The sequence below is a fragment of the Silurus aristotelis genome, assembly GCF_946808225.1.
Source record: "Silurus aristotelis genome assembly, chromosome: 24".
Taxonomy (NCBI): Eukaryota; Metazoa; Chordata; class Actinopteri; order Siluriformes; family Siluridae; genus Silurus; species Silurus aristotelis.
Window position 1 is genome coordinate 12591322 of NC_139597.1, and position 19641 is coordinate 12610962.

The window sequence follows — 19641 nt, forward strand, 5'->3', positions numbered from 1 at the left end:
AAAACATAAAAAAAAATGTGCTGAAATAAAGCACCAATAAAAACAGAGGGTAATCAAATAAAATGTACGCGATTCCCTACTTACCCATTATAATGTTAATTTCACAAGGTAAACTGGCCTCTGGTTTTGCACTCGAGGCATTACTTTATTGAAGCTAACGAGAAAATCTATCCCACCCAAATATTTTTCTTGTAACAACAAACAACATTAAGCTACAGGAATCTTGATTTTGAAATTAAAATGACCATAAACATGTACACTACGACTAAAATAAAAATGATAGCATTATTCTATTGGCAAGTGAAGTCTGCACAAATGTACATTGCTCATTCTATTAAATCTAATAAAATAAAAAAGGAATACTGATGAAGACGTAAAGCTATTAAGTGAACCCACTGAACTGGTGTCTGAACTAAACTGGGAACAATGTCTGCAGACTTTATACTTCAAAAGAGTTATGCAGGAGCCAGTGTTTGCACCTGTAAGGCTAATCAACACAAAAGTGTGTAGTGCTTTCAATCATTTTCAAACTGCAACATCATCCACAAACTGCAACATCATCCACATAACTTGCAGCTTTCCTATATAATTACACCATCAAACATTGGAAGCATAGGGTTTACAAAAACACTCATCAGTGCCCAAGATGGCTGCCACATATTGGTGGCTCAGTAAGCTGTGATCAGAAGGTTGAATCATTGAGTAACAGTGTTAACCCCTTAGCAAATTAAAGACATGATGAAATGACTGAATTAGGTCTGAAGTATACACTTTGAGGAATAAAAAAAGGGTTTCAGGCTGAAATAGGCTTTATTAACTATACAGTTCCTTTGTCTCATATCTCCAGAACAAAACTAAAGAAGTAAAGAGAGTTTTTAAAAGAAGAAGAAGGACAGGAAGATACAGAAAGAGCAGAATAAAATATAATCTTACTTGGATCTGATTTGGAGAAAGTGTCCATGTCGAGCAGATTTCTGTAGAAAGAGAAAAGGAGACCTTTTTAAATACACAATATTTAACTTATAATTAATACACTAAATTGCCAAAAGATTGCAGACACCTGGTCATTCGTACGGTATGGGCTTTTTGAGCATCACACTCCACATTTAAGGGGGTATGGGTGTAACAAGACAATGTTATGCCAGATAAAGGCAAGAGTTGGTAAGCGTCAACTATACTCGTCATTTAATCGTGTCTCTTGGCCTTTACAATCTAATTACCTGTGATTAGGACAGGAGGGAGCAGCTGTGAAACATGACATGACAGTATCAGGGGTGAACTGTGACACACACGTGGGCACCCAAAGACACTTAAAACCATACGGACAACATTCCAAACCTGTGCACACTCCCACACACACACACAAACCTACGCACAGATATACCCACAGTCACCCACACACACGCTCAAAGACATACAGACACAAAGAAAAACTAATTGTCAGCATTGTTAACATGTGCACACACACACACACACACACACACATAAAATATGAAAACTAAGTACATTTGACACAGAGTTTTACATTCCCAATACTTGCCATTGAAAATACTTAAAGTGTTGCAAATTCATCTGTTTTGTCCGAAACACAAAAAGACGTCAAGTTCCCTCTTAAACACAACCCTGGTCTGGGATACTGTAATGTGTGTGTATGTGTGAGTATGTGTGAGTGTGTGATGTCTTCCCACCCTGTGGGTTAGTACATGAGGCATTCGTGCTAACAGGCTTCTGGCACTGCGGGAGCAGAGGAGGTGACTAAATGAGGAGACTGAGTTCTCCGTTTGGTCCTGATTTGGGCCTCAGCTAGGTGAGGACATCCATTACGAACATCTACATTTACTCAGCATACTGGAAACACCAAATGAGCTTAATGATGTCGAATGCACGCAGCAGAAACACTTTACAGACCATTTTGTTATTTGATATTTTATGAGGGGAGCCATAAGGACCTACATTTACTCCATACACCACCAACAGAGATGATGTTAGAGACACACTAAATTTAAAAGCCATTTTCACTTGATTTCTAGCAATCGGCACTAAAGAAGAAACAGGCCCGAGCTGCAATGCGCCATGCATCAATTGTAAAGAACCCTGTCAGACTTGTACTGCTGATGGGACGAAAAAAAAAATCAATATTTACACAGTATTTGCATCATTCCCATTCGTTCCCTATGAACATTAATTAATGGGTCACAGTCACATTGCCTGCCTCATCATTTTGTTTACAAATACATTTTTAGAGATATATAAAGTGGCATTTTTAAATATTTTTATCTCTGGTAGACCTCAGCCAGTTGGATTGTGTGAAAGTCGCAGGTGGATTTTTCAGCTCTGGATTATCACAGTGCCTTCTGACTGACAGGAGAAATAGGCTTGCAGGCTGTAAATTTCTAATGCTAGTAAAGATGCATTAAGGTGCTTTCACACCTAATTGTCTATTTACCAAGTCTGAATCAGAATGAAATTGATAATTTTGATTTGCTTTGCTATTTAGTTTGGTTTTGTTTCACAAGTTAAATGCAACTGAACAAAATGACAAGCAAAATACACTGGCAATTAAAATATTGGCTCAGCAATACAGGGCTGGAAAAGGTACAAAACAGGGATGAAAGGAAACAAATCGTTGCCAAGTGTGCATAAAAATAAAAAATCACCACAGAAAACCAATATTTTGCACTACATAAGCTATTTTACATTATTTATTAATTATATACTACTGTATTCTTTCTTTTCATTTATTCTTCTGTGGTGTTATTCTTCTTCTATTTGCCTCATTCTGAGATACAGTGCAATGTTTAGTTTATTAGCCTGCAACTTAAAATCCACAAAAGTTTAGATGATTATTTAAAACTTGACCATTAGTTTTGGTCCATATGTAAATGTTAAGGCTCACCACTTTCAATAAAAAGTGGAAAATTCACCAGAGCTCAGTTCCAATGGATTAAACCCTGCATATTTTAAGAGTACCCCAGCTAAACCTGTGATTTGCAATGCTTACAAATCACCAGAGATGTCATTTCAACATATAAGATAGAGTCAGTTGGGTCGAACCTGCAGATGTGTACGTGTTTAATTAAACTTGATTTGCAATATACATAAAATGCATCACACAACAGACTTTTAATAGTGGAATCAGTCATTTTGAAGTTTAGCAGAACTAGGCAAAATGTATCCCCACATTCCAAAATGGTGTGTGTGATACATCCTTAAAAGCTGTAAGAACATTATTCTGTGCAGTACAGTAAATAATAAAAAGGATAACATTTCTAATATTTAAATTTATAGTTCAACAGCAAATTTCTGCTAAACCATTTACACATGGAAAAACTTAATGGAAATGTCTTAAAATGTCCAATTGATCTAGTATTTTCTATTATTGAATTACAAGATTACAAGAATTACAAGACCAAACAATATTATTAAATGTTTTTAAAGCATTTGTTCTACAATTTGATTCAAAGCATTTATTCATATAAGCCTCGTATGAGTAATAATATGTTTAATTATCTTGTATTTGACTTCTTGTAATCTTATAATAGCTCCAATATAATATATAATAATATATTATATTTAATATAATATTAAATATAACATATAATAATATAATAACTCCAATTGCCTAAATTATTTTTTTGTAGTATATACTAGATACTAGTATACACTACACAAGGTCCCCTGGTGGTCTAGTGGTTAGGATGCGGCGCTCTCAACGCTGCGGCCCGGGTTCGATCCCCGGTCAGGGAACCGAACGCGGCCACTCTTAGTGGCGGTCTCAAGGAGGGTTGCGTTAGGAAGGGCTTTCAGCGTAAAAACATGTGCCAAATCAAACATGCGGATGATCTGCTGTGGCGACCCCTAATGGGAGAAGCCGAAAGAAAGTCAAGTTTATTTCTATAGTGCTTTTAACAACAGACATTGTCTCAAAGCAGCTTTACAGAAATCAACAGTCAAGGTGAACGGTGTGCATTTATCCCTGATGAGCAAGCCGTGGCAACAAAAGTTATATACTAGATGCATGGCTAGCACAGGTCCAAATATGTTAAATGTCCTCATTATCTTACTTTTTTTTTTTTTTAATAGAACCTGTCTACAACATTCATAACTTCACTAGGACATGTGATTTTGGTCTATTTCTTTTCAGCAGACGCTCGAGGAAAGCGCTATCTGCCGTCCTCTACATACACACTCTCACAGATGCCGGTAAATGGCTTGATGTCAATGTAAGTGGCTTGGAGAGAATGTCATCGTCCATACTGACAATTTTGCTCTCAAAATGGCTCACAACCTCAAATGACTGTGACATTGTTGTGATTCAAACTCTCAACCTCCCAGACAATAGGGCGAACACTTTTTTTGTTGATAGTGACCGGATATTAAAAAAAAAATTTGTGCAGGGGAGACTGCGCAAAAACTATTGTGGGTGACCAATAGTCTGGACAGTTCCCACTAATATCCAATGCAGAAACTGAGACTTGATTGAGGCAGTACATTGCAGTACATTGATGGTACCACATATAAAAGACATGCTGTCTATAAGTTTAATCCCCATATCATGCTCTTTACATATTTTCAGCATTCATAATGTTTTCCAAATAAGGAAATTTTCATGAAGTTCATCAAGGTACCACAGGCATTCCAAGTATTATTTCCAGCAGCACTTTTAATTTATCCTAATTTTAAAAAGCCAGGGGAGCTGCCAATGGTGTGTATAGTGCATTCAAGGAGAATTCATGACTGGGTTCCAAACGATGCTGTATTGACTATATTGTAAAAGTAAAAACACCGAAGGTTTACTGACAGGCTAGTATTTGGAAGATATTTGGGATAATAAGCTAAATAAATCGAGCATTTAAAAAGTGCTATTTATACATAACAGTTGTAATTAGTGATCTTAGTGAGAAGTTGGTTAAAAAAAAAACTAATTCTTCTGTCAGCTGGTTAACACTTATTGTGATGACCCAACATACCACAGTCTAATTGTGCTCATTCTGCAGCATATAAACTAAATAAATTGTAGTAAATATCTAGTCATCTAGTAAAGTTAACTAGAGAAACTACAAGCTCTGACTTTACAGCATACTTTTTTTACAAAAGTTTTCATTATCATGCTAGGCCATCAATCCTCACCTTATTTAAACTTTCTTTCGGCTTCTCCCGTTAGGGGTCGCCACAGCGGATCATCCGCATGTTTGATTTGGCACACGTTTTTATGCTGGATGTCCTTCCTAACGCAACCCTCCCCATTTACCCGGGCTTGGGACCGGCACTGAGAGTGCATTGGCTTGTGCAACCCTAATGGCTGTGGTTGGTTCCCTGACCGGGGATCGAACCAGGGCCGTATCCAAACCACTAGACCACCAGGGAACCAATCCGCACCTTATTTAAAGAGAGTAAAACCACCACCAAATTCATGTCTGAAATGTGTAACAAATTTTGAAGGACAAAAATCCACAAAAGCATACCAAACAAAAAGCACAAAGAGTTCTTCATTCCTTAACTCATCCTATCATTATCTCTAAAGCTAAATTAACTTTACAGCAGTGTAATGATACAAATTCCACAACAGCATAAATCGAACAACGATCATTCAAAAGCCTCCCAACAAAATAGAAAATTTAATAAATATCTAACCAGTCCATCAAGAAAAAATATAACAGCCCATCATGCCTGAACACTTTTTGTCCTATTCTGGCTTATACATGGCTCTTGCTTGCTTGTGCTCTTTCTCACTCTCTTTCTCCAGAATGGCTGCTGATCACAGTGTAGAACGATGAATTTCATGTGAAAAGTTGGGGCGTGATAATGTTTGACAAATCTGAGCTGGCACATGATGCATGCATACAAATTTCCTTCAAATTCTGATTTGACACCCCTGACAGTGCTCACTGAAAATTATTATTACAGTACTGTCAAGATGTCTCACCAAACCACTTTTTTTTTGTCAGAAAAAAAAAAATCAGGGAACGAAAGATTTTCTCAGCACTATTTTTCATTTCAACTGAGAGTAGGAGCTTAGACAACAGGTAAAGAATCGTATTTAACTGTGACTTCAAAAATTAGCAGCAAAATGTATTTTGGCATCATCCAAGCTTCTGTAGTTAGATTACAGCAACGCAACTATGAGATTATTCCCTGCCACTAAGAATGGAATCTATATCACTTCGGCTTTATTGTGTTTGCACGTGATCTTGCACCCTCATATATTTACAGAGCGACTACTTTTTATTATGCTCGTGTGTACCAGAGATCTTTAGACCAGTAACTGTTCCATGTTCCATGTTTTATGATCATGATTTAAAAAAAACTATGATGTAGTTGTGATTGTGATATCACAAAGACTTAGTCGTGACTCTGTCTTTGTAGTAAAGGTAAACTTTTACTTGTCACATGTACATTACAAGACTGTGAAATACTTTCTTCGCATATCACAGAGATGTGAGGAAGCTGGGGTCAGAGTCAGCCATTATACAGTGCCACTGAAGCACACTGTGCCTTAGTAATGACTGCAACTTAATAGTGACTCACTTAGTGATGACTGTAACTTAGTGGTAACTATGCCGAGGGTATAGAAAAGTCTCTCATGGGAAATCATGTGTGCCACAGTTTTTAAATTAAAATGTTAGAATAATATTTTTCCAGAATGTGGTTTTGTCATGTATTATATATATTATCAATGCTTTGGTTTTTGGTGGTCAATTGTTTCTGTATACCTGTTTGATAAAAAAAAAAAAAAATTATCTATGTTTATATGATATTTTATTTTACAAATGTTTTTTTTTTTTTTTTTTACTTTGGTCAAATGTTATTTAAAACTGCTTTAAAAATGAGGGTTGGGGTGATTATTAAACTGAGGAGATCATTAAATCTCTCTGAAAATCATCATGACAGAAATATCCTGTGGTGACTTTAATCCATAAGCAGAACGGTGCCTGTGGCAGTAGGTGTGGGAGCGAACCTCGCCTTTGGAATCATTACAGCATCCCGAGTGTGAGACTGTGGAAAAGCACACTGTGTGTATGAGCAGTGAGAAGAAGGAACTCTTTGTGCTGCTGTGACACCTCATACAGCGTACTTAACCCCTGAGAGTGACACAGTAGCAAACTTAAACCTGAGCACTACACGAGTGACAAAAGCAGATAAAAAGAAACAGACTGCTCTTCTGTCCTCCATTGTGTTTTTTAATCTCCATGTCGAGTAGTTTTTTATCACAACTCAGCATCGTTTGGCCCAATGTGTCATTTGGCACAGGTTCAAAAAAGGTTTCAAATCTGAAACTGAAAGTGGCTGTGGGACGCTGCACCTGAAAAAATCCTCTCCTGGTAGCATATGAACAAAGCAGGAGATACTCCAGACAATTCACACTTACTATCAATCTCACTTGTGACTTTCTCACCCTTCCTTTTTTTCTTAAAAACACACACACACACACACACACACACAAACAGAAATAATTGTTGTCCTTTAATGACTGAAAGACACTAAAGAGAGATATATACAGTACACTTTCCCACTTTCTTGTATAAGACTATAACATACCATCTGCTGGATACATCCACTCATCCACCCAACCACTCGCCTACCCACACACACAAACACACACCCTTGGTAAACAAACCCAACAGACCATCTCTGTTGCTCTCTTTCCCTAAATGAATGAGCAGGACAAGTGGTCTTTTACTGCAAGACACTCTTCTGGAACTGTACTGTTACAAGATAATTCACCCCTTCTCCATTTTTCCTGTCTCACCATCACCCCTAATTTTTCATTTACTGGTGAATGGTGGGAGATGAGTGCACTCTTTAAAGTAACATTTTTGCTAAGGCTTATGACTGCAATATTGTTTCAATTGGAATAATCTACTTATAATTTGTCTGAACAAGCTACTCCTTGAGAACATGATAGAGACGTGTATCATAAGAGACAGCTACTGAAAAGAAAGAAAGAAAGAAAGAAAGAAAGAAAGAAAGAAAGAAAGAAAGAAAGAAAGAAAGAAAGAAAGAAAGAAAGAAAGAAAGAAAGAAAGAAAGAAAGAAAGAAAGAAGGGAATATTGAGTATATAAAAAAGAATGAAAAAAAAACACTATTCTCAGATTTGGATGCTCCACCCCTGGAAGCATCTTTTTTCATTTTTTTTTACACTTGTCTGGCTTCTGAAGGTGAGATATAGTTACAGAAGATAGAGACAGGTACAGGATAAAGGGGGCAAATCAGAAGAGAGAAACAGGGAGAGTAAGACAGCTTCAGGAGCCCTTATGGCAAAGGAAGAGCAGTTTGTTTAATTAAAGCCCAGACACCCAGCAGCCATCAGGCTCCTGTTGGGCCGCAGCATGAAAACCCAGAGACAGAAGACAGACGAGTAGCAGAACAAACGAGAAGGCTACTGCTGAGACACCTTGTTATTTAAAGTGGTACAGTCAGTGGTGTAGGCGTGTGTGTAATTGGGAAATAAAAAAATATTTGCATAAGGCAGTGTCAGTGTCAGTCATGTGTTCAATGTCCTTCCACATAACTGCTCTAGAAAATGTGTTTTTATATATATATATATATATATATATATATATATATATATATATATATATATATATATATATATATATATATATATATATATATATATATATATAGACAGAAAGTATCTCACAAAAGTGAGTACACATTTCAGCCAGGGACAATATTATAGAAATTTAACTATATTAGAGTAGTGCATGTGGCGCTTGTATAGCAGTACAAATTTACTGTGCCTCTGAAAATAGCTCAACATACAGCCATTATTTTCAAAAGCGCTGCCAAAAAAAAAGTGAGTACACCCTAAATTATAACAGCTAAACATGTATGTCATTTAGCCATTTAACCATGCAAAGCACATGTTCTATTCATCATATTCTTGTTTTTGTCTACTTGACAGGACCCTACAAATTTGTGTACTTTGTATTACAGCATTTACAATTTGGTGCTTTAAGTACAATTCTCTCATACTGACCACTGGATATTCAACATGGCACCTCGTGGCAAAGAACTCTCTGAGGATTGGAAAATTAGAATTGTTGCCCCCCACAAAGACGGCCTAGGCTCCATAAGAAGATCGGTAAGACCCTGAAACTTAGTTAAAGTACAGTGGCCAAGGTCATATGCATAAAGGTTCCACTCGGAACAGGCCCCGCAAGGGTCGATCATAGAAGTCGAGTCCTTATGCTGTGCTTCCTGTGCAGGAGCTGGCTTTAAAAAACATGAGCATGAGTGCTGCCAGCATTGCTTTAGAAGTTGCAGAAGTGGAATGTCCGCTTGTCAGTGCTCAGACCATATGCCACACACTGTCCCAGAAGGAAGTCTCTTCTTAAGCTGGCTTACAAGAAAGCCCGCAAACAGTTTGCTGAAGACAACCTGTCCAAGAGCATGACTTACTGGAACCATGTCCTGTGGTCTGATGAGACTAAGATAAACTTGTTTGGTTTAGATGGTGTCCAGCATGTGTTCTAATGCCATGGTGAAGAGTACCAAGAAAATTGTGTTTTGCCTACAGACAAGCATGGTGGTGGTAGCATCATGGTCTGGGGCTGCGAGAGTGCTGCTGGTACTGGAGAGCTGCAGTTCACTGAGGGAAACATGAATTCCAACATGTACTGTAACATTCTGAATTAGAACATGGTGCCCTCCCTTCTCCAGTCTCCAGACCTGAACCCTATTGAGCACCTGTGGATCATCCTCAAGTGGAAGGTATACCAGCGCCATGTGTCTTACATCCAGCAGCTCTGTGATGTCATTATGGAAGATCAATGGTGGACAGTAAAAAAGTAAATGTAAATGTTCTTTACTGTACTTAAGTACTTAAGTATATGTGTTTGGGGAGACTTTTACTTTAACTTCACTACATTTTAAAGTCAAATATTGATTCATGTTAATCAAAATATATTATACTGGTTTCACCTGAATAGTCTTAACCCCAAAACATCTCAGCATCAGTTCATTGTAGAAGTCATTGAATGCAAAATGGTTGAACCAGTCGTCATCATCTGTGATCTTAAATATCTATTTAACCTTTTTTTTGGTAAATGTGTTAAATCGCTGAATTGTGCACATGAATCTTGAATGTCACTAATGAAGGCGAGTGAACAGCATCAGATCATCCAATAATTAACTAGTTCTCTAAAACAGGTCAAAAATGAATCTTGTGAACCGTTAATTGAAGAGCATATACAGACAGAGCAAAACACAGAATTCTAAATTCTGAAAAACGATGAACAACTAAGAAACAAACAAACATTTATAATACAGTAAAAAATGTGAATCCTGTATGGTCTCTTGCAAACAATATAAATGAAATTTGCGATCAAATAAATGAATTTGTGCTGCTGAAATTCATAGATAACGTACAGAAGGAATTCAAATTTTGTACATTTTTAGTCGTTGTGATCCAAACCATAGTTTATATCAAGAAATCATGAAAGTGTGCACCAACATGTTTAGTCATGTTGTCAGAACATGATGTCAATGACAAAGGGACTTTTAATTCTGATGGGAATGACTTGTTCATTGACACAAATTTATACTTTTTGAGAGATGAACTAAGGATTTTAAGAAAAGTACAGGCTTTTGCAAGAAATGTAATGTTTTGGGCTGTTTGTACAAACTGTTTTGAAAATGCACTTAACCAGGTTGCAAATATTAAGGATGATTCAAGAAATGTTTTAAAGCAGCTAGTCATTATAGCCATAATAAATCCTAGTACTTGGACACTTTGGTACATATGAAGGCAAATACTTTTGTATTTTTACTCAAGTGAAAGTTTAAAGGAAGCACATTTCTAGTATATTTTCTAGTATCTCTATCCTCCATTGTGGAAGAGTGAAAGAGGATCTAGCAACAACCTGTGCAGCTCTGGTGAATTCCATGCCCAGGAGGATTAAGGCAGTGCTAGATAACAATGGTGCTTTACAGTTTTTACATGTTCTCTCTGGGTGTACTCACTTTTGTTGCCATTGCTGCATGCTGAAATATCTTTAATAGTTAGATATTAGTATGTTTAGTTATTTTTAAATCTATACTGCTATACAAGCTGTACATTGATTAGTCTAAAGTATATCCAATTTTCATTTCTATAGAAGTGTGCACTGAGAACATATATGTTTGCTGAAATGTACTGAAATACTTTTGTGAGTAATGAGATCCTGTATACATTTGCTATATGTATACTGTATATATTATAAAATATAGAAATCTTGCACTCAGTATAATGTTAATGCTTTGGGCTCAGACAAGTCTTTATGTATAGGTATTTTATTTTAATAAAGGTATTTCCAATTGACAAGCCAGTGCTTTCCTTTAGCGAGCATTACTTGATCTTGTTTATGCTTGTATTCCTTCTGCTATCTTAACTCATGATGGTAAAAACTGAAATAGCTCCATATTTAAAATGCATTAATTTATATTAAGAATTCAGTTAAGAATTCTCTATCAACAATCTAAGCACAATTAACCAGTGATAATTAGTAATTTTGAGAAATATATACAAAATGAAAGAAAAATATAATAACTCATATTTTATTGCTTGACAATGGGGTAAAAGGTAAAGGAGCTTTTTACATCTACATTACAGCACATTGAAATTCTTTCTTTGCTTATCCCAGCAATGCTAGGAAGCCGGGGTCAGAGCACAGGGGCAGCCATGATAGAGCAACCCAGGAGCACAGAGGGCTAAGAGCCCAATAGTGCCAGCTTGGCAATACTGGGGCTTGAAACCCAACCTTCTGATCAGTAACCCATAGCTGAAATGAAATACCATCTCCCACTACCAGATAGTTTAAAACAAAGTCTGGATAAACAATGGTCTATCATTTGGAACAATGGTAAATTAGGTACAGTGGAACCCGGTTATGTCGCCGGCCTAGGGGACGCCAAAAAGCGTCGAGATAACCGATGATCGAGATAAACGAAAACCAATATGGCGGCAATACATTAACGTGCTTGAAATTTCTTTATGTACATGATGTGCGTTAATAAATGAGAATGTACATGCACGACTTTTTGGAGGTTTTTTACACAACAGCGTTGCCGCGATTTGTTTGATGAAGGCATGCTATAAAAATGTACATACATGTTTGTTTACACCAAAAGGCATATGTACACCAACTAACAGCAGAGATTTACCAGTATACAATACAAACCACCGTCGATCTCAAAACAAACCTTTATTATATTCTCCAACATTGCAAACACAAAGATCGCTCATAAAATCACAAAAAACTTGCGGGTGTAGTTCGTTTTTACAAAAAGCTAACCAGTGTCAAAATTCAATTCTCGAGTCATTTCACTCTGACACAGCTCTAAAAAGTATCCTACCCCTGTAGCATCTGTAAGGGTTGATTTTTCCGCCACTTCCGCAAGTTCTTCTGTGGCTGCACAGTGCCGTCTCACTACCGTATTTTCGCGTATATAAGATGCACCCTGGGTGAGGGGGTATGTAAAATTTCCTATAAGACGCGTCTTATATACGCGGAAATACGGTAGTGAGATGGTGACGTGGCAAAAGCCGGCGATTGGTCATGCAGATCGAGATAACCGACGTTAAGTGGCAAATTTGCCCCCCCTTATGCTCGAGATATTAGGGTTTGTCAACATAAAATAATCGACATAAACGATTAAAAAATTCTAAGACAAAGCCAGAATTTGGCGGTTCCACTTCAAAAACGTCGACTTAATAGGGTTGGCGAGTTAACCGAGGTCGAGAAAAGTGGGTTCGACTGTATTTGGAATCAAAGGTGATCACGAATTGCGCATTGCAAACTTCAGGTGAGTGCAACTCAGACAGGTATTACAACTTGGTGATGAGTCAACCAAGCATGCTGTCTCAGCTTTTCTACCCAGCTGCTGTGATGTGAGTTCGAGATCGATAACAAGTGCAGGAAAGTCGCTAACATCTGCTTAAAAGCCTCTAGATTTGTCGCTAGTCACATATTTGGAATAAAGTCATTAAATGGATGTAACATTACATGTATTTGTGATATCCAACACTGTGGGGCCCACTTTTACATATAAATATAGAATATTGATTGAGTGCAAAGCATAGAGTATTGCATAGATAAAAGAGTAGTAGCTATCCCAATCCTGGAATTACATTTAGTTCACCAATTAAAAGCGTTCACAAGTGAAAAATCTGCATTCTTTCGGTTTTTCGTTCAGAAGATTTTGTTATAGGCGATGTCCTATTTTGCTTTTCTTTATTGATCCACTTTGTAAGTCAGACTTTGACACTAAAAATGTGTTGTTATGTGTGGTGCTAAAACATAGCACTAAAAAAACTGAGACAGAGACGTGGAGATCCATCAGCTTGGCTGGTGTCTCTCCTTGTTGCTCCCGATGGGATCTCGGCCCGGTGGGCCGGCAACCATTGCCATGGTAACGGTCAGCCAATGAAGCGTGTTTGCTCTCTGACTGACACTTGCTCTTTTTCTTCTCTAAGAGATAAGCAGCTCAATAGAGGATGATGAACCAGAGCTGAAATACATGCCATGGACAGACTATCGTTCAGCAGTATGTCTGGAGGAATCTCTCTATATCTCTCTATCTTCCCCCAATCTACCTCTCTCTTGTCTCTCTCCCTTCATCTTTAGTCCAATTAGCCCCATATCTGCCCACATATGACTTTAATTAAGCATGCAAATCTCCCACTCTGGTTTGCTGGCGAAGGTGGCTCATGGCTGCCTACTTTTGACAGCATTATCTTGGCGACCCGCAGAGCTTGTGATGGCCCCTGGTGAGTCTCTGTGACAAGGGAATGGAGGGAGGAGGGAAAAAAACGAGCTGCTTTTCTATTAAGGATGGATGGACTCTATGATTTCACACAATGCATTGAACTCAATTAAAACATAACAACAGATTTCACATTAAAAGATGTACTTGCAGGAAATTTGAAGACTTCAGAGAGATTTTTTGGAGATTGTAAACTTTAGAGTATATTAACAGTTTGCAATAATTTGTCCCTATACCATCTGAATATGATAAAAAAAGAATTGTTCTATTCCGACATTACTTTTCATAGGAACTCTGTCATGCTTTTCTATTTGTTTATACATCACAGCATCCAGCATCTGCATATGTGGGTTATGTAGTAGATTAAAATATGTGGTTTAACATTGTTAAATGTTGCCGCACAGAAGCAGAGAGGGCAGTTTTCTTTGCAATTTTTTGACATACACTATATAGACAGAGGTATTGGGACACCGGACTTTTCTAGCCATATGTGGCTCTTCCCGAACTGTAACTACCTCAAAGTTGGATACACCAAATTGTACAAGATGTTTTTCGATGGATTAGAATTCTAAGAGGAACTAGGAGGAACTAGGAGACCCTTTGTGCCCCACTGCACAAAGTGAGCTCCATGAAGATAGGGTTTACATGGGTTATAATGGAAGATCTTGAGTCGCCTGCCAAAGAGCTCTGACCCCATCCATATTGCACACCTTTCAGATAAACTGGAATGCTGACTGCCCCCATGCCCCCTCACCATACATCAGTACATGATTTTATTAACACCCCTTGTGGCTGAATGAGCACAAATCTCCACAGGCACACTCCAAATTGTAATGGAAAATCTTCCGAGAAAAGTGAAGTTTATTATAACAGCCAGAAGGAAACCCAACAAAATGTATGTTCACTCGGTTAAAAGAAAGAAAGACAACACTGCATAATTACACTTGTCATTTTGCTGTTTAATATGATCAGGTTTGATGTAGTTATGGTTATATAATCGAAAACAAAATTAAGATTTTGATTCAAAAATGCATTATATGCCAAATTCTCTCTGTTTTCTTTTTTTAATCAATATAATTAAAGGCTTATGGTTCCGTAAATATAAGTACTAATTACAGCTGTTTGCCATAATTATTATATACAAACTTGTTTGTTTAGGGGTTAAAAGATTAGTTTTTTTCCCAAAACACTTCTGACACATCTGTTTTCTTTTTAATGAAGCAGAATACATGCCAGTAGGATTACATTTCTGTGTCTAAAGGCATTCTCCAACTAATGAGCATTAGCTCAAGGAGCAGGAAATCTATTTTGGTGTTAAATTTGAAGCTTATCTGATTTTGAAGATGAACAGGTCTGAATCAGGAGGAAAAGTAGGTTTACACAGCATTTTCTTCAGCCTGAATCTGAGTTGTATTAATTGCATAGATTGCATTTTTCCTGCAAAGAGAACACAACTCACATTTTTAAAACATATTTTGTTGTGGTAAAAAAAAAAATATATATATATATATATATATATATATATATATATATATATATATATATATATATATATATATATATATTTTTTTTTTTTTTTTTTTTAAACACTTTTTTGAACACTTTCAGACATAAAAGCATTCTCTATTGTAAGCTGAAAAAAATCATATTCAGCAACACAAATGCAAAAATAATTAGTGTGGATGAAGCTCAATGTTTCCTGTGTCTCCCTCTGCCCTGTTTGATATCACAACAACCCTTCCTCTTCCTTTCTATCACTTGATTCTTTCTATCTCTCTCCTTGCCACATGACCCACATAATGCCTCCACGGAGAATACAACAACTCACTGAACTAGATTCTGAGGCCACCTCAAACTCCCTCTCAAAAACACTCTCCCTTCTACCATCTACAATACAAGAGCCTGTCAGGGTGGAAGGTGCCAGAAGACAGGCACTGATACTGATCCAATACATAAGTGTTTTAAAACAAGAAGCACCAAAGACTAAAAAAGTTTATTTCGGCTTCTCCCGTTAGGGGTCGCCACAGCGGATCCTCCGCACGTTTGATTTGGCATATGTTTTACGCTGGATGCCCTTCCTAACGCAACCCTCCCCAATTTATCCGGGCTTGGGACCGGCACTGAGAGTGGCTGGGGATGGTTCCCTGACCGGTAATCGAACCCGGGTCGCAGCGGTGAGAGCGCTGCATCTTAACCACTAGACCACCAGGGGACCAAGAAGCACCAAAGACTAAAATACTAAAAAAAACCATTTTGCAACATGGTGCATGTGAATTTTACTAGCCAGTGAATGCACAGGAATGCGTCATGCATGTAGACATCAATGTGCTTTTACACAAATAAGCATGCTTGCGCACACACACACACACACACACACACACACACACACACACAATCTCACAGTCAACAGCAAGATGGTTGGAACATTCTCAGTGCTTCTGTGCCCTGCCCTAATTTTTCTTGACAAGAAAATGTGAGCTGAACAGAGACATCACACCACACACACACACACACACACACACACACACACACACACACACAAACACACACACACACACACACACCATTATGTTCTGGTCAGAACCCTGCCACACTATAATACACAATGTATTTTTGCGATGATTTTGGTCACAATAACCAAAGGCTGACAGGCCATTTTCTTTAAAAGGGATCCCAACTTGTTAAACAAATTAATAGAAAGAATACAATCAAAAGAAGGCCCAAAATATTACTATGCTGGAAAACCCAACATGAACCAGGCCACAATTAATTTAATCTAGCATAATACAACATTGCCTGATGCATTTTTCTTCTTCTTCTTCTTCTTTCGGCTGCTCCCATTAGGGGTCGCCACAGCGGATCATCCGTCTCCATACCACCCTGTCCTCTACATCTGCCTCTTTCACACCAACTACCTGCATGTCTTCCCTCACCACATCCATGAACCTCCTCCTTGGCCTTCCTCTTTTCCTCCTACCTGGTGGCTCCATCTTCAGCATTTTTCTACCAATATAATTCATGTCCCTTCTCTGCACATGTCCAAACCATCTCAATCTCGCCTCCCTCACCTTGTCACCAAAACATCCTACATGTGCTGTCCCTCTAATAAACTCATTTCTAATCTTGTCCATCCTCGTCACTCCCAACGAAAACCAGCATTAAAATTCCTTTAATTCTTGTATAACCAATTCTAGCCACTGTAGGACACCAAAAACTATCACTCACTAACTCTCACTCTCTCTTATTTTTTTATCTCACTAACACTAGCTGGAGCTCAGGACTAAACCATGAACCCTGGAGCTATGAGATAACATGAGTATCTGCTACACCAACTGTAAAAAAGTTTTACAGTTTTATTGACCACAGACATTCTTCAATTGTTAACACTGTCAATACTTTTTTTCTCACCTTAAAGCAATGACCATATTCTATAACCACCTCTGCTGTTTGTGTAGGTTAGTATGTTCAATTATTTTAGGTTTTTTTCTCAATTCTGTGCATTGATGCAATTTTATATAATACACTCACAGAGTTGTGTGCTGTGACTGCTGTAAATGTTACCTGGCTATGAAATTTTTTTTGTATTATTTGGAGGGGGTGGGGGGCTGGAAGACACGTTCTATCTAGCTTCTTAACCTCAAGTAACTGAGCACCATCAGGTGCATTACTAGTACCATGCTATTTTGAAAAAGAAAGCTGACCTATCTGGCTATGTGTCAAGAGATCTTAATGATCAAATGAATGTTATAATGGATGTAATTTTAACATTTTATTCTAGCATCAGGCCCGAACAAGCAGCTTCCATGTAAAAAAAAAAAATTTAATGAAACATTTTCTGAATAAACAACCAAAGGGAAACGGTTTGCATTTTTTTGTTCAAATGAAGCATTGACTAGTTGCTTGGCCTTTCCTCCCAAGTAAATAAAACAAGGCAATTTCCGCCAAAGTGAGCATGCTGGTTATCCTGACATGTTCTTCTTGAGTGTTTTGTGAGTGTCCTGATGAGCCAGTAGAGAGATTTATGAGGCTATTCACTCGAAAAATTGGATTCCCCATTAAAACCTCTCCAAACCCATTCCAATCACTCAGTATAATAACCACTATCATTTTTGTCATATTGTACTCTTCTAAATATTGCAAACAAACGATTACACCACACACACACACACACACAAACAGACACACACACACCCCATTCTGCACATATCCTGCAGCGTTACCACTGTATGTATGCATGATGCACATATTTACAAACATATTATTTTACATAAGAAACAAACCTGTCCAGTCTCAGCATTCAAATCGAACTCATTGATGTGCAGCCTACATTAGAAAACTATACGCTTACAAAGTTATATCGATTTCTCCCTCTGAAAAAAATGACATTTCATTTTGAAAAAAGAAGGAAAGCAGCTGAAATAACATTTTTCAATTTATACTGATTTTTCTTTCTTTTTTTTTTTACTATTAGGAGGTCAGAAAGAATGGATTGTAATCACTGTATGCATCTGCTGGCTGACATGTATTTATCTCTATATTTTTACTGCAGCTGTTTGGGATCAATTAAACCAAAATATGACAAACAATACTAGATTGTCTTAACGCCTCCATGCCACATGGGAAACTTTCCATTTGCTGCTATCTTTAAATCGACAGGATAAAAACAGGCCGTGTAATGTGCACGAGGAAAAAAACAAACCCTGCGAAATCGCACTTTTAAAAACTCAATCAAACCAGTACAATGAAGCAAGTGTGCTAATGCCTGCACTAACACTAAGCACCGGTCATGTGAATGAGAAATTCCAGAAGCATCCAATGTCATTCTTTATCTCAAATGTGGCAGATTGGCAGATCCAAGGCATTCAATATTCAGGGAAGGAAGGCATAACTTGAATGGATTTGAAACGAATAGCCCAATTGCTCGTCAGGGCTGTCAACGACTTAGAAAAGAGCTGATAGATGGATAGGAACAAAAAAAGAAAAAAAAAGCACTTCACACTTCATCTTGTCAGCCATGGATGCCTGATTTTCCTTCTATAACCGTAAATCATTTATCCTCAATTCACATTTTTATAAGCAAGACACAGTCAGGAATCAAATAAAATTAACTTCATCCACCGCTTGACCATGATTTGGCAAGGTGCCTATTTTTAGCCTTAAACTGGCTTTTCAATAGCAGTACCATTTTACAAATCGAAAACTCACAAGCCATTTATAACTATTATAATTTAGAAATGCACTATGGATTAATACATTTTCTTGCACTTCACAGTTAATTCATCCTATTGTGTAATTCGTCATGCGCTATTTTACATCAGTGTTCGATTAAATAAGACAGTGTCTTACAGTGGGCCTGGAATTTCTAAATAGAGTATGAATAATTTATAGAAATATGTGACTCGAAGAAATGAATTGGATCTTGGTGGGATGAGCTCAAACACTCGAATCATACGCAAGCTGGCACCCGCACATGAACGCACACTGCCCTGATGCTTGGCTTGGCTCTTTGAGAAGCTTTTGTCTGTGCAGCTGGTAGAGTGTTTTAGACAGAGCAGTGGGAAAGCCATGGGGAGGAATGCAGGCTGAGGGCAGGAGACCCCTGTGTTTTTACACAGCCGTGCCACACTGGAAGAATGAAGTGCTCTGCTATGTGACCTGGCTGGAAATGAATTCATCAGCTGCCTTCTCAGTTTCACTGTGACTCGACTGATCATACCACTGCAGCCCTGTATATCAAAAAATTGCCAAATTGTTGACCTGTCTATTTCTTCTTTTTTTCAATTTAGGCTTCTTTGCTCTTCTTCGGCCTCTTTTCCCTAATAAAACAAGTTATGAGCAAGAGTACCAATAACTCCTACAAAAAACCTAGCAGAATGAAAAATAATCGCCAC

General features: G+C 37.7%; 1 protein-coding gene across 2 annotated transcripts in view; it reads right to left on the reverse strand.

The window, feature by feature from the left end:
- LOC310719113 (copine-8) overlaps positions 1 to 19641 on the reverse strand; it is a 132296-nt gene that overhangs the window by 96371 nt on the left and 16284 nt on the right. For both annotated transcript variants that reach the window (XM_083528482.1, XM_083528483.1), the window contains exon 2: positions 934 to 974. In XM_083528482.1, coding sequence (XP_083384608.1) covers positions 934 to 974 — 41 coding nt within the window. The remainder of the gene's footprint in view (positions 1 to 933; positions 975 to 19641) is intronic.